The sequence below is a fragment of the Equus caballus genome, chromosome 2 (assembly GCF_041296265.1).
Source record: "Equus caballus isolate H_3958 breed thoroughbred chromosome 2, TB-T2T, whole genome shotgun sequence".
Taxonomy (NCBI): Eukaryota; Metazoa; Chordata; class Mammalia; order Perissodactyla; family Equidae; genus Equus; species Equus caballus.
In genome coordinates, this window is record NC_091685.1 from 84,174,707 (window position 1) to 84,195,028 (window position 20,322).

Below are 20,322 nucleotides of genomic sequence, written 5' to 3' on the forward strand. Positions count from 1 at the left end.
GACTGCTGGCTTTTAAGTAGTTTCCCATGGAGATATGAAAAGAGGTGTTCTGAAATGGGAGAGCCTAAATACAGGGATCTTGAAAATGGAGTCGCAAAATAAGTTCTTGTTTCAGGCAGGAAAGGTCAGTATACATCAAAAAATCAACCTGACCAATGACAGCTCAAAAGGGTCCTGATTCTTTAAAAATCATTCTCACAGCACACAGTGTATTAAAAGACAGTATGTACATGTCATATTGACAATAAGTCTCAGGATGGCCCTTTTGTTTCTTTTTCTGTTGAGGAGGATTAGCCCTGAGCTAACATCTGTTCCCATCTTCCTCTATTTTAAATGTGAGATGCCTGCCACAGCATGGCTTGATAAGCCGTGTGTAGGTCCACACCCGGGATCTGAAACTGCTAACCCCAGGCCACTGAAGTGGAGTGTGCCAACTTCACCACCATGCCACCAGGCCCGCCCAAAGAACAGTCCATTTTTAATAAGCTGTAAGGACATCATAAATGCTGAATTGTGCTCAACCATTATTAAAATTAAAATCTCCCACCATAAAACAGAGGCAATTATACCTAATATCTGAAAAATTAAAAAATTTGCATTGCCTTTTTCTGAGTAGCTGTGAAGCATTAATGGTCTGTCCATTTTCAATAGCCCAATCCAATGATTCCAAATGAGTCTGAATCCCTATAGGAGAGACTCTAGTTTGAGGGAGCTGCCAAGGGGAGAGACAGGCCCTATAAATGCAGCCCATGGCTTCCTAGTTGGACCCTCTTTCAGGTGGTAAAGGTCAATTCTTTCAAGTCAGTGCGTTCACTCATCCAAGTGCTGTAAACTGCAACAGCAAATGCTCTCAGGACTGACATGGATTGAGGCAAAGTAACATTGCTCTTGATATATCATTGCATTTTTTTCTGGCTGTGTCCAGCTTGCCACAAGAGCCTCATTAGTAATTGACGGAATTCTGAAGACACTTCCACAGACATTTCCTATGAGCCAATTTCAATAGCTTCATCAGACAAATGAATTCACTGAGACCCTTGTGTGTGTACTTCATCAACTTGCCTCATGAGCACACTGAGTCACAACTCTTCCAAAAATAAATAAGTTGCTCAAAATTTCTGAGACTCTGCTTTTCTTTAGTAGATGTCCTGGTTGGTGAATAAAACCACCTTTAAAAACATGATAGTCAAAACCACCTGTATGAGTGCTTGAATATTCCAATAAAACAAACAAACAAACAAACAAATGGGTAGTACTAACACACAAATACGTTGCCAGGTCCACACTAGATTGTTTGTCTTTGGAAAGGAGAAAGTCCTGGGTCCTTCTCTTTGGGGGAAAGCACACAATAGGATGATTATAAGCCTACCCAGGTCCAAATCCCTGCTCTGAGGATTAACAGCTGAGCGGTCTGAAGGAGGGTCTTAAAGTCTTAAAGCCTCAGTTCTCTTGTTTATAGAATGAGAATAACGAACCACTCTGCTTTCTACGGTGGTTCTGAGGATTAGGTGAGACAATGAATATAAAGCAGTTAGGACTGTGACTACAGAACCATAAGGTAAGTGTCCAATATATATAAATATACATCTATGTTGATAATATATATTAAATATACATTCAAAATTGAATGACATGGTGAGCATTCTCATCTGGTTTTTAAATTTAATTTCGGTACTGCAACCATTTATCTGTAGTCTATGACACTGACTTTAAACAGCACCACAGACACCCGCCTTTAGACACTTGCTAAAGGATTCCACCTTGTCCTGAATCCAATCAAATAACTGTCTTTTGGTATATGAAATTGATAACCCAACAGCAGTGTCCTTGATCCTTCCATTATATCCATGTACGAACTCTGACCCTTCCAAAAGGAGATCCCATCATTTATTGCTAAATCTTCTGTCTTTGCTGATACAACAAATGCCCATTTCAACAGAGCTTATATTTTATTAAATAGTAGTTGAAGATGCCACCATTCTGACATAACAAATCCTGGTTACAGAAAAAAAATATCTGTGATGAATACACACGTGCTCTATTCTCTGGAAAGTAAAATGTGTAAGATAATTCATATATATATATATACACACACACACACACGAAAGAGAGAGAAAGGGAGAGAGAAAGAGGGAGGTTTTCTCTGAGGCAATAGTCGTAGAGGCTAAAGTCTAGTGAGACAAGGCAGACATTAATTAAATAATAGTAGTAACGCATAATTATAAATGCTTGCATGTACTATGAAGGAAAAGCACAGTTTTGGAGGTGAGAGAAGTCTTCCCTTAAAAAGAGACATTTGTTTGGCTATCTCAAAGCTGAGACTTATTTATGTTTATGGGAGGGGGTGGGGACAGTGCAGAAAAGGAGACCCTCCTAAGCCCAGGCGTTATCCTGACACGTGTAAACGCACAGTATGGTTCAGGAATGAAAACAGGCCCACGAGGCTGGAGTGCTGACAGCAAGTGGGACATGTGGACTGAAAGGTTCCCACGTTTGGGTGATTTAAAGATTGACCACAAAGAATTTCAATACAGCAACAATTTAATATTTCATGATCCAACAATGAGTGGCAAGTAGATCAGAATATGCAATAAAACCAAAGCCATAGTACCAAAGAGATACAATAAATACTTCAGAATGTTTACCTTTTGCTTGGAGTAGAAAGCTCTTTAACCTCAACATCTTCTGCTATAGCAAAAGGTACTCCCTTTTGCTAGACTTAAACAAAGACCCCATTTTCCCGACTGTTTCCTCTTTAATGAACAAAGAAGCAGAGGAGCCAATAGAAAAGCTGTAAGTAATCACATCTTCTAAGGAGTCACCCTCCGAACTGGGCCAGTTATGCAGATTTCTTTAAGTGGGTTTTCCTGTTGACGTCTGCACAGTATTGAGCCACAACTATCGCTTTCCAACACATTGAAGAGAAACATTTGCTAGAGTCCCTTATTCTGGGAGAGGCAAGAGAGTTGAAAGGACATTGTTCCTTGCTAATAGCACCAATGTCTAGTTAACATTTGCCATAACTAGGTCTGAGTATGTTAAGAGGGAGAAAACAGATTTTCCGATTTCTCTCCTGTTGCTCATTTTAACGTGCAAAGCTCCTTCTCTGACACACCTAATTAAATAATATGCTTCTATGATTTTTTTTAATTCTCGAAGATGGCAGAGTGTAAGGAAAACAAAGACCCCGCTTGATCTCTGGGGGATACTTCAGATTGTTAAAGAAAAACCCTGAGACAGGGCTATGACCACCTGGCTTATCACTTAGGGGCCATGCCGCTCATCAGACATAGTCCAGCTCCCAAGAGAACCCCATGCAAAGAGCTCACTGGTAGGTCCGTGAAGGAGTTTATACAGGATATTTAGTTCCACCTGCAGAAATAACTTCATATGTTAGTAAGCTTATTAGCTAACATACTGTGCCTTCCTTTATCTTTCAGGCCAACAAGCAGATCTTTCTACAGAAAAAGTTCCTGATCCTAACAATTACCTAGTTTGCCTATTTTTCATCTGTATATTAACTTGTTTATTTGTACTGAGAAAGTTTCTAGGTACAAAAATTAATAGAGTTTCCTTTTTAGCTCCCATTCTATCTTAAAAGAAGCAGTGGACTTGGCACCAGAAGAGCAGGGTGGGAGTTCTGACGCTTCAGCTTCTTGTGTATAATTCCCTAGACCACTCATTTAACCTCTGAAAACTCAGCTTTATCATTAAAAAAAAACACAAAAAACATTGAGCTCACTTATATGTGGAATCTAAAAACGACAAATTCAGAGAAACAGAGGATAGAGTGGTGGTTACCAGGGGTTGGGGGGTGGGGAAAATGGGGAGATATTGTTCAAAGGGTACAGACAACCAGTCACAAGATTAATAAGTTTGGGGATCTAATGTACAGCATGGTGACTATAGGTAATAATACTGTATCATATACTTGAATATTGCTAAGCAAGTAGATCTGAAATGTTCTTACCACAAAAAAGAATGGGTAACCGTGTGACAGGATGGAGGTGGTAGGTAAGACTACGGTAGAAATCATTTTGCAATTTATAAAGGTATCTAATCAACACATTGCACACTTTAAACTTACCCAATGTTATGTGCCAATTATATACCAATGAAGCCGGGGAAAAAATTGAGCTAGAAAGTCTTTCTCATTTCAAATGGATGTTTTAGCACTCACGTGAAATTACAGAGTAAAGGACTCAGCAAATTTTAAACCTCTTTTATAATATAAAGTATCGTTAATATTATAAAACCTACTTGAGCATGGGTACAGAAAGTTATAGAACTTTGTTTATAGAGCCTCATGAATATGACAGCGAAGTTATCCCAGCGTGATGAGGGCACATTTACACTAGTGTAGTATGTAGACTTCAATGAGCTACTGTTATTTAAAGGAGAGCTGCATATCTTTCAGATGAGCTGGCGAAGAAAAAAGTTGAAAACCGTTGATTCCGGAGTAAAATTAATAATAGCTACTACCATTTATTAAGCAATTATATTTTAAGAACGGTGTTAGGCAGTTTATACAGAAATTTTTCAATGCATTACAACAATCCTATAAGGTAGGTGTTTTTTCCTTATGCAGCTGAGGCTTGGAAAATTTAGGCAAATAGGAAAGTCACATAACTAGCCTATAGCAAAGCATTTGCTTATATGAACCATAATGATTAATTCATGATTAGCAAATTCAACTAGATATATTAATTTCAAAACTGGAAGAACAGAATATACTATCCAACAGTCAAATGTTTCCATATTTTACAGGCAGAAAAATCAAGAAACAATAAGATGACAAATATCCTGTATCTCTGGACTATATTTGAAAGCAAGGAGTATAGCACTCACATTTCTATTCTCGCTGCCCAAAACACTAGACTATGCTCATTAAAAATAAGCCTAACTAGAGAATGAAACAAGGAATGAATCAATCAATGAAAAAGTATGCTGCCCGCTATAGGTGAATCAGATAAAACCATGGGAAACATATATGTCATCTTCACTCAGAGATGATTGACCCTCTTCTAGAGGGATTTACTCCAATGTTTATCAACTAAGAATGTTATCACATCACTTTCAAATCTCACACCAAAATTTTGATTCAAATGTTTATCTCAGATCTTTTAGTACAAGAGAGCAGCATTAATCAACACACTGTGTAGCCCTTTGGAATTTCAAATCTATTTTTAATTTGTTCCTAAACCTGCTTGACTCCAGGCAAAATAATTAGTTTTCAGAAGGTGTTTTAGTTTGTTTGTTTTTAATAGAATTTTAATCATCTTCGGTGTTTTGTTTTTCGAATCCATCTTTATGTTCCAGTGAAGTTAGAAAATCTAAAATCGAACCCAGGAATTTGATGCAATGATTAGTTTTGCCAGTACTGATGGTAGGATGACAGAGATGATTAAGTCAAATATTTACACGCTTTCTAACATGTATTTCCTGACTTCATGTTTTTTCTGAAATGATGATTGATTTTTCTCCTCACTTAGGAACCATGGTTTCTAGAAGGACCATCTGAAAATTAAAAGAAATCCAACAAAACAAGATTTGAAGTAGATTTGGAGGTCTCCTTTGTGTTTGCACATGTATTTATGGTCAAGATCAGAGGTTCGCAATCTACAGTCGGCGGGTCAATCCAGCTCACCACCTGTTTTTGTGTGATCCGGGAGCAAAGATGGTTTTTACATTTCTAAATGGTTACATTTTAATAGTTACATAGGTACCTAGATAATATCCTCAATATTCACTCTTGCCCTGCAGCACCTAAAATATTTACTATCTGGCCCTTTAAGAGAAAGTCTGCCAACTCTTGGTCTAGAAATTTTTCTTTTTCTTAAAAAGAGGAATTTAAAGCTCTTGCGAAATAGTTATATTGTTGGTGAGAGTGTAAGTGGATACTGAATTTACAATGAAGCATTTTTGGCTCTTATCCACTTAGAATTTTCTGTCTGGAATCTGTTACTTAGGTTTTATTTGTCATTAAATGTTTGGCGTCCTTTCTCATGAAGGATGGATGGCCACTTCCTACTAAACAAAAAAAGTATTACATAAAATTTTATAAACACCAATTTAGACAGATTAAAAAGGAAGATAGAGGACTTCAGTACTTAAAGAAACAACGTACAATTTTTCTTTTCATATATGTAGCTTTTCATAAAAAGTTAAAAGTAAAAGTATTGAGGACCATTGACTGAAGTGGTCTTCCCTGGAGTAGAGGATGAGATTGGGAGGAAGGATCAGAATCTTCTAAGGAATATTTTTTAAAAACTCCTCCAATTTCTCCTCTCCTGAGCCCAGGCAGTGGGAAGCTCTCTGCTGTGCTAAAGATGCTCTCTTCCGCGGAGCACACAGAAATCCCTCTGGGGTCCTGACTGGGTTGGAAACCAACGGGTTGCTTTACTCCCCTCAATGCAGAAAGCTGAGCAACGTTCTCTAGTTCACATACTAAGCCGTATCCAAAACTACACAGGCTCCGCCAAAAGGGATGCTTAGACAAAAAAGAATCAAAATTAACACCTGGATTACAAACGCTAGTTTAACTAATAGTATTTTCCTTTCAGGGGCACACAGTCCTGAGGTAATTTTATAAGAAAAAGACCCATATGATTTGTTTCATTTTACCAGAAAAAAAAATGTTTCGAATGATTTAAATTGTTAGCACTTGAACACATTAAGAATACTGTTCAAAGCAACTTAGAAATAAATTAAAAGATATTAATTAAAAATTAATAAATTGTTTTTCAAAGTGGGATGCAACAATATCCTTAGTGTGATTTGGCAGAGTTAAGTTGTCACATCAGCAGAATTTGTTTATTTTTAGATATTCGACCCTCTCTGGGGAAAATATGGCCAAGACAACAAATTGCTTGATAATTTAATTTTTTTAATTTCTGATACATTTCTCCATGAAGTATAATTTTTCATCTCTTTCATCATGATCTAAATTGATAATTAGTAGGACATACATTCTAAATCTGGTTAAAATAGATAATGACTGTTCAACCATAACAGCCATCTTTTATCGTGCTCTCAAAATTCTAAACATACTCATTGTCATAGCATATCCACCAGGAAATTTGGGAATTTCCATCTACGGATGAGAAAATATCATGTGGGGGATACACATGATGCTTTATTCACAAAGACAGCCACTTACGAATAATCCTAGACTTAAGTTACACTGTTTAAAATCTCGCTCTTGATGTCTGCCTTCTCTATAACTCTAGCAAGTAAAACAAAAATTAGTAAGGTATTAAGATGGACAAAAAATCCAAATCCCACACTAAGCTTTAGTGCCTGGATTCTCGTCTGATTTAACCACACGTTTCTCTTTGTATTAGTGTGTCGTGTGGGTAACACAAATAGCCTACGTAATGTGAAACAGTGCTCAATGATACAGACCCAAGGGAAGGAAAAGTTGCATTCTAGAGCTTAATAGTTAACCCTGGTCATTTCCATGGAAACAGATATTTATAAGAAATCACTATCATGTAACTGCATAATAAGGCCTGTTAGAATTGATTGCTAATAATTGCAATGTATTTGGGTAAAAAATAGCATGAAAGTATCACCTACTTGATATAACAAAATGAAATCAGTGAGTACAAGAAATGAGAGTAAATAATAACCACGTGTTCTCCTCTGCCCTCCCAGTAACCACTCCCTCTACCTCTGTTTGAATGTGACAGATCGTTGTTCTAATAAGAAAATCCATATATTTGGGTTTGGTGTAGCTAGTTGGTTGTGGTCATCTATACAAGTTAAATGCAAATTTCACCAGGATAAGAGAGAAGAAAAGATAGAGAACTTTCTCAGATTGCAATGCTCAATGTGCCTGCAGAGATGACCCATTATTCCAACAGGCTTAAACTCGCAGGCGGCTGTGGTATTCCCCTTCACATCCAGAGCACTGGGCTCACAACTCTAGACCGAATCTAAGATGCTCTCCCACAAGTGACAGCCTTCACCACAGGGGAAACCAAAAGAAAGCGGGGGAGGAGGAAGGGTTTGGAAAAATGAAAGGAAAAACAGTCCAATTTCACTTTATTTCAGATGAATAAATGCACTTGATTCACAGTGGCTCAAGAAATAGTCTCAAGTGAGTTTTAGTATATGGAAAAGGCTTAACTATTTTATGTGTCTGCAAGGTGTGTGAATTACAAAGGAGCCCAGGTCTTCCATTTGTTTCTAAGGCCTCTGGGAACTTGAACGTCGCGGAGGCCTTTGTGGTCCCCCGGCCCCTCTCCGCGTGGGAGCCGCCGGCCTGCAGAGCCTGGGAGCCGCCCCGGAGCTGGCAGTGCGTTCCCACGCTCCGGCCGGGTCTGGAGACCGCGGTGACCCGGGGGCTCCTTCTCCCGGCTCTCGCGCTCCGGCCCCGCCCGCCGCCCCTCCTCTCCGGGTCCGCGCCCCGGAGCGTGGGAGCGCAGCTGCAGCCGGCCGCGGCGGGCGGAGGCAGCTCCAAGGATGCGCGCCCGCGACCGACCGAGCAGGAAGCGGGGGACGAAGCGAGGCGCGGGGGCCGCCCCGGACCCCCCGAGGTGGCGCCAGCGCCGGGCGGGAGCTAGAGGAGCCAGTCACTTACTTGATGTCTTCCCACACCTCCGGGCCGTAATTGCGGATCACCAGCAGCTCCAGCGCGTGATTCACAAATCCGTACTGCGGGGACAGGGGGAGATCTGAGCGTCAGGACCCAGTTGTGGGTGGGAAGGGGCTTGAGGTCGAGGCTCATGCATCTGCTGCCGCTGCGCTGGTTTAACCTTATACCTCACCCCCGGGTTCCGCTCTATTCGGGGTACTTGGTGCTCCAGAGGGGCATCAGAGGGTCGCAACCCCCGCCCGAATCAAGGGCAGATCCTCTCAGTCACCATCTGCCCCACACCATGCCATCTTCTTACCCTGCTCACCTGTCACCGTTCCGACGCCGGCTGGGCATCCGGGAAAGCGTGGCGGAAGGGATGCGAACCCGGCGCCTCCCCAGCTGCCCGCGCTCAGCCTCTCGCACCAGCGAGGCCGGCAGAGCCTGGAAGACCCCGAGCCTTGGCCGCGCGTCCCCTTCCCGAGCTCGGGAACCCGCGGCGCGGCGCAGCGCGGCGGACCCCTAGGAAGCAAAGGCACCCACCGCCCGCCGCGACTCCCGACGCTCCCACCTCCCCTACCCCGGACGCAGGCAAACAGCCAGGCTGCTCCCGCGCCCCGCGGTGCGCTCCCCGGGCCCCCGCGCCAATCTCCTGGCGTGCGGCCGGTTCCCTGGAGCGGCCAGGCCCGGCGCGACAGGAAGAGCCAGCCTGACCCGGCGAAAGCACTCACCATGATGTCTGCGCCCGGAGCCGGGGAGGCGGCCCCCACGCAGAAGCACGGCTGAGGGGACCCAGGCGGCGGCTGTAGCGGCGACAGCGCAACAGGACCGCGGCGGCAGCGTAGAGTGGAAGGAGCACAGAAGCTCGGCCCGCCCTGATTGCCACCTCTCCGCAGCAAATGGCGAGTCGAGCTGCAGGGGCTGGCCGCTGCCTCCCGTTTTTCGCCCAATCAGCAACAGAGGAGGGAATTCGGATGCTCTCCACGCTACTGCGCTCCAGTGCCTTCCCACCTCCGCCCCGGTGACAAGGCTTTCATTTGAGGCCGTAACAATGGCGACGGAGAAGCCCCACCCGCGCCTCTTGCGTGTGTTCCTGCCAGGTAGAATGCAGCTGTCGTGGTCCCACCAAATGTATTCTTATCCACAGTTCTGTCCTCAGGGGTAGCAAAAACTAAGGAGGGGTGTGTGTGCGTGTTTGCGAATTTTGCAACGCACAAGCCTTAAAAGGAATATACTCTCGTGGTCAGCATCCTCATGTTTTATTGTCATCTTGCAGATAAACATTTCCTTTGTGGCTTGGTCTCTTCAACAGTTATGGCAAACTGAAAGCTAATAATACTTAGCGTAACACATTTTACTTTTAGTCAATGAGACTAGTTGAAGGAGCCAGCTGAAATGTTCATTAGTATAGTTGGGTGAGTGTCGTGTCAAAACGAGCTCTGCGCATGACTAAACGTCCCTGCCAGATCCCGTGACGTTCTGTGTTTGATCCTGGTGGGACATCTGATCCCACACCACGGCCGGGAGTCACGACTCCAGGGAGTTGTTAACTGTCCAGATCTTGCCCTCCGTTGTTTCTCAGAGGTAACTGATGCACTGGAAAAGGCCCAGTACAAAGTCAGCAGACTTTTAAGTATCTGCCTCCCAGTCTGCGTTTTACCAGGCACTTAGGTTAGTTAATGCTCTGAGCCCCAGCACAGCCAGGAGAGGAGAGGAACGGGAGCTGCCTGTTGATTAAAACTCCACCTGAGGTGCAGAGATTGTGTGGACTAGTGTTAGGTCAAAAGTGAGGAAAGGAAGGCAGGCATTGCTTCTCCTCACCAGTCTGAAGTGGACCTGAGAAGCCGGGATGGTATTGTGTGATGTGAACACTTTGCTGTGATAGCAATTTCAAAATGATTAGAGAAAGTGTCAAAACAATAAAGCCGTACTGGTGTCTGTGCCCAGAATCCTATGTTGAAGCATAATTGATACAAAAGTAATTATATAGCAAACAGACAAAACAACAACAAATAACTTATAAAAATACTAATTCCTATCAATAGTGGAAGGATTAAATAAATTAGAGGCTTTCATGTAACAGAACACTTTATTCTATACAATTATTAAAATATTAAACCATTATTTTATATTAACTACTAATTTTTAACCATTAAAATAGCCCATTACTCTACATAATCATGAAAAAGTTAAATACATAATGTGTAGAAAGATATGGTCAAATAAACAAATGACATGTGAAAGCTATCACCCTCAATGTTTTAGTGGTTGGATAGAGTAAGGTGCTATTTGGATAATAAGGACACACAAATACACACACACACACACACACACACACTGCTATAAGCGTAACCTTCTGGGAAGAGACGTAAGAAAGTTTCAATAAACCTATTGTCTGTAATTAGAACCAGCAGCTGGAGGACCAAGATTTTACTTTTTGTATTATGACATTCTGTACCTTTTGATTGTTTTCCATACAGACGTCATAATTGTTTAACGTATTAAAAAGAGTTTTTATCATATCTAAACCAGTCTGCCTTTGAACAGCAGTAGACCCGTGCTTTGTCTCAGTCTAGACTGTGCTGCAGTGTACCTTAGACCTGTAGGTAAAAGATAGGGAGAGAAAATTGCTCTCTGGTGATGAAAGCTAAGGAAAGTTCGCTTGGAGAAAAACGTGAGAGAAAATGGAGCAGGAGAAAACCTACCAACATTTTTCTCTCTCTGGAGTTCAAACTTCCAGCCTCATTGTTCTTTTTGTCTAATACTTTTTTGCACCTATCGCCCTTTTATCCAACACCTATTTGCATTTGTAAATATATTGTGCTGTTTTGTTTTCTAATTGTCTTATAATCACTCTGAATGGAAAGGAAGTTCTGTTCTCGAAAACTTTGCCGACTTTTGTTCAGCCCACAAGATACTACAAAGGACATGACGTTTAGGGAGGGACAGGTGCCTGCCAGCCATGGAGGAACCCAAATGGGGTTCACTATGCTTCTGCAAGCACCCTACCCATTGTCACCACTGCTGACAAAGGAGCACTGGAATCAGGTCACACGTAGGTTATGGCGTGTTCTCAAAACAATATACTGTGCTCCTGTGTGTGGCCCCAGCTGAGGAGAATCAGGTATGGATGAAAAGGAGGAGTTTAGAGAATGGCTTAGCCAGTGCTAAAGTCAAGACTAACTATTTAAAGATCAGTCCGATGCATGAAAAATATATAAATAAAAAGACAATGTGTGGCTTTCAAAAAACTCAGCTGAAATGACTCACATTTTCAGTTCATGAAAATAAATTAGTTGGGTAAGTTAAAGATTAAATGTATTGTAATCATTGTTTTCAAGGCTTTTCCAGTGATGTGAAAATAACAAACCTCAGGGTGAGGATAAAGGGGAACAGATTTGGTGGAATGTTCTCAGGTCTGTGCATGTGTTTTTCAAAGCTTTGATGTTTTGCTAGTTTTTTCTATCATGGAATCAGGGCTTCTATTTTTAGCTCATTTCGTGGAGCCGCATGTTCTTTAATTTCAACAATTCCTTACACAATGATTTGCTTTATAGTCACATGCTTCTTCAATCTGTGTGGCTCAGAGCCCCAGTATTGTTTCTTAGTGAAGCTTCTGGTGCTCTTATTGGATAGGCACATAATAATCACACCTCTTATCGTGAGTTTTGCTCATAGTCACTCAGTACTTAAAGCAGGGAATTCAGAATGCCTATGAGCAAAGAGAAAAGTTTGTTCTAAATGACACGTATGTGATGTGGTTCTGGACAAATGGAAAAATAGAGATTCAATAATTCAGATTCCTGAAGAGAAGACATCCAAATTTGTTTTTTATTTGCCAATCAACTGTACATTTAGTCACATGAAGAAGGTATTATTGAATATTAAAAGAAGCACTTTTTAAAGGTACTTTTTCTATACCAAATTATTTTAAATGTTTATCTTGACATAATTTATAAACAAAGCAAAAAAACGCAGTCACACACACATATACATATATAAAATGTTTGAACTCTGTAAGTAAATGGAAAGAAATTAAAAGAAAATTAAAGATGATGCTTAGAATTGATGTTATAATAATTACAAGCATTAGGTAAATCAACTCAACACCATATTCATACTGGAATGTAGGGAATTAAATAAAAATGTTTTATTTCTGAGAAAAGCTTATGAAAACTAGATTCAGCCCTAATGCTATGTTCTGGAGTCAAAGTGATTAAAATAAACACTAAATGGTCTTACTTTGGCCATGGTCCACACTTATTCATGGCTGGGAGACATTATCAGATTTTTTTATAAGGGTAGACCTACCAAGATTATGTCACAGATTCATCTGATTTGAGCACTGAAATGTATTTTAGAGGTCACTTTGTAAAACTTTCTTTTCCTATATCAGGAAACTTCTTATGCACCATACTTTGTTGGGAAACAATGAAAAATTAAAATTTTATCCAAGGAGTAAAATTAGTGAAGTAAAGAATTATTGTCCTCAGAAGTCCTAGAAGATTTCAAGATTCCCATGAAATTTGAGCTAAATATACTTTCTTTTATTCTCACCCAGTGGTAGTTAGAATCTAGCAGTTGAGCTACGCGTGTCTATTTCAAAACCATCCATGGCCCTTAAAAGCCTCTAGACATTGCATTAAAGGATTGCTCTTTTCTATTCTATGTTCAGTTACATACTATTACTGACATTGATAAATAAATGAAAAGCGGTAGGATACATTTCAATATATGAGGAAGCCACTTGGTTTAAAACTATTTGGGCCTGACTTTGTCTTTTCAAAAGGGCCTGAGGTGGCCTGCTGAGCATGCATTGTACATCTGCTATAAATATTTACTATGTCCCAAAGACAACAATGATGCCCTTAAAGATAGGCATGTAACTTCCCCCCATATTGGCATTTCTTTAAGGGTAAACATCTCTCCCCAAACTAAGGATTAATTACCAACCAGTTGTGCTCACCTTGTGACCATTCTACTACTGTGTTCACCCATCTGCTGTCCTAGCTAAGCATCTCCTGACTATTGTAAGAGGAACATTCCTATCATATGTGATGTATACTGTTTGTTCCAAGATGATATATAACCACTCTGTATGCCCCACTTTTTTGGTACCCTTCCTCCCTTGGGAAAGGAAGGCCTCAGGTTAGTACTCAGATCTGCCTCATAATAAATCACCCCAATTTGATTTTTAGATTGATTATGGATTATTCGCCTCAACATTTCTTGGCATAGTAAGCAGAATTTCAGAGAAAGCCACCAGAGACCACGTAGGATCTTACACTAAACCAACATTCGGTACCAATAGGGGCCCATTGAGCCCCCCTGGATCACTGCATTCTTTAGGTGATCCTGGTGAGTTCCCCTGAAACCCAGACCTCTTTAATTTAGGTTGATGGCCCGCAGTTTACATGAGCTGTTTCAAGCCTGAAGACCAGATGTCTTAAGGGGGTATGGATACATACTCTAGGTAACAAGAACCTAGGAGGGAATTCCTAGGAAAGAGAAACCTAGGGGGAATTTCCTGGGCCAGGGGAACCTAGGGGGAGCTTTGGAGTGAATGGGGAAGGCTGACCTTTTTCATTTGGCTTTAAAATTGGGAAGAATTGCACTTATAAAGTCTGAACAAACTGCTTGATAGAGAAATGAGTCTGAACTTCTTCAGCTCTGAAGAAGAGGGACATCAGCTCCTCCCGGCCAGAAGGCATTCTCAGGAGACTGAGAATCCTGTGGGACTGTCAGAAGATCAATCCTCAAGATGGGTAGTGGTCCCATTGAGGACTCCACTATCATTCACTTTAATTAATTAAAGGCTCATCTGGGGAAGCATGTATGAGGGTTCATTGCCTACATGCTCTGAGCCCCCAGGGTGGTTTTAGACAGACAGTGGAAGAAACTGAGACATGTAAGAGAGTGTTTAAGACATTTCTTTAGGGAGTAACGTTCACAAGCAGCACATTTTCAACCCACTACACCGTCTCTAAAAATTGTTCAGACTTTATAGTGAAACTAAACTAAAAGAAAAAATGGGATGGGGCCCACCCCATGGCTGAGTGGTTTAGTTCTCGCATTCCACTTCAGCAACCTGTAGTTTGTTTGTTCGAATCCTGGGTGCGGACATACACACTGTACATCAAGCCATGCTGTGGCCGCATTCCACATAGAAGAACTAGAATGACCTACAATTAGAAATACAACTATGGACTGGGGCTTTGGGGAGAAAAAAAAAAGAGGAAGATTGGCAACAGATGTTAGCTCAGGGCCAGTCTTCCTCTCAAAAATAAATAAATTAATTAATTAATTAATTAAAATGGTTAATTAAAAAATAGGAAATTGAACTTCTAAAAGCCAACCACTTCCCAAATGGGCAGCCTCCCCTTGGAACTCCAGCTGACTTCATGCTGAAACTTACAAGTGTTTAACAAAATAAGGATAACTGTAAACAGCTTGCAAGATTACCTGGCATAGTTTAAAATTACAGTGGCCACTGTGGGGCTCCTTTTTAAGAGTCAGGTAATAGAAAAATTTTTAAAGAGTCGAGCTCACCAACTTCTGGCATAATTGCTCAGACTAAAAGTTCTGGAAGCTGTAAATATTTACAAAGAACAGCCAAAAAAAAAATCTTACCAAGCTTGTTTTGTGTCCTGAGGGTTTGGCTGAGTAGTCGTCAGGTTGAAGTCCCGAAATATGGTCAGACAAAAAGCAGTAGGTAGCACCCCATTTTGAGGTCAGAGAGAGTCAGACAGAAATGTGGGTTGCACTCCATTCATGGCTAAGGATCCTGCCAAACTGGTGCCAGCCTCAGGGGAATTACATTGACTATTAGAAAGAATGTTCCCTTTAGATAAGATCATTAAAGAAATGCACTTAACAAAAACTTCAAAGTTCCAAAACAAATTGTTGAAAGTTTTGTTGCAAAAAGCTAATAAAATTGTTATGAAAGGCACATAAGGAAAAATGTATTAGGCCGTGGCTTTGCAGACACCTCCCTAATCTATTCCTGGAGTCAGCGAGACTCTGAGAGGTTTTCTGAGAAGCTGCTAAGTTAAAGATATTGGAACTATTCAATACAGCCAGGTAGTTACTGTTTGTCCTGACTGAAACTTGACAAGTTATTTGAAAGAATTTAGCAACTTACAGCCAGAAATTCAGCCAAACTGGAAAATGATATTCAGAGCCTGATAAGATTTTCTTTTCAGGTCTTCTTCCCTAAGTTAAAATAAAACTAAACACCCAGAGGGAAAGAATCAAATTAGGGATGATATAGTTGGACAGGTAGATCGACCTATAATGCCATTTAAGTTACAACCCAAATTTCTGAGAAATTAAGAGCAACTATCCTTAACAAAACTTTTTGTAAGACTGGAAAAGCAACTCTAGAGGCAATTCAAATTCCACCCAGTTCCTTTATCCCCAAAAGAATTATCACCTCACATCTCTGGGAACAGTTATCTACCCCATCACTAACGCTTCAGACTGAAGGAAAAAAAGAGTAAAAAGACAAGAAAAATGGCCATAAAAACACCCTTGCCCAAATTCTAGCATCTTGAGTGTCTTCTCCACAAATATTAGTAAAAGAGGCTTAAAACAAAATTTGGATTCATAACTAGGGAGGCTTGTATTACTGTACCTGATTCATGTCAATAACTTTAAAACAATGGCTGTGGAGTCTCTATGTATGTGTGTCTACAGGTGTGCTATATGTAGGTGATAGATTTACCTCCGAATGGCATGGCCAAAATTAAGAGCTCTGTTTAGTTGGCTTAAAGTAAGTACTTATGTAAATTATTTCTAAATGCAACTAAGCCAAATGTCTTTCAAGTTAATGTGATATGAAATACTCTTTCATAAAGGAAATATTGTTTAAATTTGTTAGTTTGATTGAAATAAGCATGTCCTCAAAATTGTCAGTATTTGGGTGTGACATAAACATGTAGCCTGGATTTATTAGCCAAATAAGCTCACGTTTACCCCTGTTACAAATTTGTCAGCAAAATAATAGCTTAGAATGATAATTAATTTTGTCTACATTTCAAAGTCTTTATAGGAGATCTAAATAATTATTAGAAACAGGTAAACTAAATAAATGTAGAAAAGGTAAAAGTTTTGGAGGAAACTTTTTAGCAACAATTATGTGTTACAACATATGTACTTAAAACAACTTAAGATGATTGCTAACTGCTTTAGTGTCACATAAAGTTTTTGTGAGAAATCTAAATATAATTGTTACAAACAAATGGTCTAGATGTAATTGAGATAAGAATTTATAATAAACTTTTAGCAATAATTATAGTTTAAGACATGAGTACTTAAAATAGCTTCCAAAATCTCTTTGGTAACTTGAAACTTTGAAGTTTTGCTAGGTTAAATTAAATGATAAAAATTCATTTAGTATCTACGTCATTTCCACATAAGAAAATATTAGACATTAACTACTAAATATAGATTTATCTACATTTGGCTTCTTATTACAGAGAAACCAAAAGATGTTTGGGTCTATTAGTAAATATGTCTTCTATTTTATTAAAACTGTACTATGAAGTAGCATGTGTCTAGAAACTATAAAAAGTATTTATAAATTTTCCAAGCCACAGTATGCTAATGCAAAAGACAGTTTATAATTGCTTACTTCTTAGTTTTCACTAGAAATTAAGGTTTCTAAGGATTAAAATTCAAATATAAGTGATTAAAATTTAATAAGGAAAATGTCTTTATATTCAAGGAAATTAAGATATATGTTTTCACTAAAAATGGCATAAAGAATGGAAATATTTTTGTTTGTTTTGTTAAGAATGATAAATTTGTCCTAAATTACTGGGAAGAAAAAAAAGAAGGCATGGGACAAATTCTGAATATAAAAGGAAAGTTATAGAAGGTTTGTTGAAGAGAAACCCTGAAGAAAGAATTTTGTACGTGGCCAAGTTGGCTAAGATTAAAATGCATATAATTCAGTGAATAAGGTTTAATATCAAAAGTATGCTGGTACAAAAATTTGAATTTGGTTTTCTCTTTCTTAAAAGGATAATTTTCCTGGACTTTTAGTTTGCTCTTGATAAAGAGATTATAAAATCTTTTCTTTACTTTTGAGCAAGTCTCACTTTGGCTAAATGGATAACTAAGCATTGTTTCACAGCAACACAGATCAACAAACATTTGATCTTATTTGACGAAGTCTTTTAAAATCTTTTGATATTTTTGACAAGCTCCCCAAAATTCATATCCTAAATGAAGTTTTTCTTTGGACCTAAAAAAAACTTTCTCTGAGAATTTTCAGAGGGGTCCTCATACTTCTTAAAGAAATGGTTCTCTCCCCCTGTAAAGAGGAAGATACTAAACTAATTAGGCTTGTTTAGTAAAACTACTAAACAAATTTACCAATTTGCTAAGTTGCATAGGAAGCATTGCCACATAAATAATAATAAACTTTCTTAGGTTATACTTTGTAGGTAAATATTACTTATTATCTTAACCCCAATACCTTGCTTCCAGCACAAAAGGGGGAAAATGACCATGACTGCATTCTGTTATCTAATTTGGTTTACAGATAGGTCTTACTTAAATGATAAGCAAGGACATTATCAAGCTGGATATGCTGTCCAGCCTCGAAAATGCCTGCTACTTTTTATTAACTCTGCTAACCCAGTAAAAGACTTCTTTCTATAGACTCAAGAGATTGCCATGGAAGAAGAGAAACCAAGGTGACAACAAAAGAGGGAATTTTTGACACCATCATGCAGATGTTGTTCAGGCTCAGGTAACAAACCATAGTGCCTCCTAGAGCACAAATTGCCATTGTTCCTGCATATACACCGATTAACCCAATGGGCACCTGAAAAGATGATTTCATGGGGAAAACAATACTTTTGGGAGCTTTCTCCCACAGTGGCTGATAAAGCCTATACTTTTTGTCCTATATGCCCAACTATTAATCTAGGTAAACTATTTCATGGATCACAAGGCCATTTTCCTCTTCCTAAGGGGTCCTTTGAGATATAGCAATTGGACTTCATTCAAACACCACCATCTCAAGGATAAATATATCCTGTAATGATCTGTATGTTCTCACATTGGGTTGAGGCCTTTCCGTGTAGAAGAGCAATGGCTTTAGGTACATTATTATTGAAAAGGATAATTCCTGTTTGAGGAATTCCTACTGAATTGCACAGTGACCAGGGAACTCATTTCACCAGACAAATAATTAAATCTATTTGTGACATTTGGCAGTAATGCAACATTTTAACTAATGAGACAATCAAAACTCAATTGGCAAAACTTTCAGAAGCATTTAATCTCTAATGGCAAAAGCTCTTCCACTAATGTTCCTCAATCTTAGATCTATACCCTTTGGTAAACATCAGCTGTCCCTTTTTGAGATAATAACTACATGGTCTATACAATTAGATGAAGGAATCGATGATCCAACTTTGCTTAAAGGAGATATTTTACATTATTGTCAAGGTCTCTTTGAGACACTTGAAAGAAATGAGAGGTTGCTAGTGGGTTCTTTTCACGGTGAGCTCCGGGAGATGAAGACCTTGAGGATCATGAACTTCAATCTGGAGATTTTGTTTATTGAAAAAAACACCAGATAAAAGATTCTTTGCATCCCTGTTGGAGAGGACCATACCAAGGTACTTTTAATCAATTCATGCGCTGCAGAATCAAAAGGCATAGACTCATGGATTCATGCTTCTCGTTTTTTTAAAAAAAGACTTTTCCACCAGAGTGGGTTTCAGTTCCTATTTTGATATCTGACCAATGCAAAATATCTCCAAACCAGGAAGAGAAGAAGATGGTAACTGTTGTAGGCAGCTGTCCCAAGACTCTGAACCAAGCCTGTATTCCCAACCTTATATCTCCTCATTTACACCTTTGTAATGCTTAAAATATATAGTTATTTTATCATTGTTCCGCTTAAGTTTTCAGAATACTATCAAATTAAAGAAAGTGATTGATTTGGAATAGACTGGTCTTGAAGGCCAGGCATTTATTGGGTGGCTCCAAATGGAACTCACTGTTTACATGGAACAAATCTCTGGCCTTGGCTACTGCCTGGATGGCTAAAACACCACACCCTGAGCTTCCCTTGGCTTCAGGAAAGGATTTGCACTGAGCTAACACTTGTTGCCAATCTTCTGCTCTCTAAGGCCAGATGGGCTCATTCAGTGTTCCACTGGTATGGCCACCTAGTGGCTATATTTGTTTCTTTCTTGGGGCTAGAAGACATCATTTTCACATATAGAAGCCCTGACTAAACTTATTCAAGAAGTCCTTAACAATAGTCAAGCAGGAATAGCCTTATTAAATACTAAAAGATTTTTTATGAAAAAGGTTGTCCTTAAAAATAGAATGGCCTTAGATGTTCTAATAACATCCCAAGGAGGTATATGTGCAATCATTTAAACTGAATGCTATGTTTTTATATGTGATGAATCTTTGAATGTGTGATCTCTGCTAAAGAACATAAAAAGGTGAATATCTTAAATGAATCTTTATTAATTGTAAAATATCTGAGCATGAGGAGTCATGTAAAACCACATGTACAATGTTTCTGCAACAATCTAAAATTAATTCAAAAATTATATAAGTTGTGAAGTGCCTCCTCCATTAATATATACCTCTATGCTTGTTTATTTCCCCTGAATGTGGCTAACAGGGCAAATAAATGAGATAAAGGCCTAGCACCAAGGGACATGATGGACTGAGGGCAGGCAGCAACCACCCTGGCAATGAGGATCATC

General features: G+C 39.4%; 1 protein-coding gene across 1 annotated transcript in view; it reads right to left on the reverse strand.

The window, feature by feature from the left end:
- Nucleotides 1-9,637, reverse strand: part of GUCY1B1 (guanylate cyclase 1 soluble subunit beta 1) — a 46,965-nt gene extending 37,328 nt beyond the window's left edge. Inside the window, exons 1-2 of the mRNA XM_023636396.2 lie at nt 9,310-9,637; nt 8,585-8,658 (exon numbers count right to left, since the gene is read on the reverse strand). Coding sequence (XP_023492164.1) covers nt 8,585-8,658; nt 9,310-9,312 — 77 coding nt within the window. The 5' untranslated portion in view covers nt 9,313-9,637. The remainder of the gene's footprint in view (nt 1-8,584; nt 8,659-9,309) is intronic.
- Nucleotides 9,638-20,322: the final 10,685 nt, after the last annotated feature.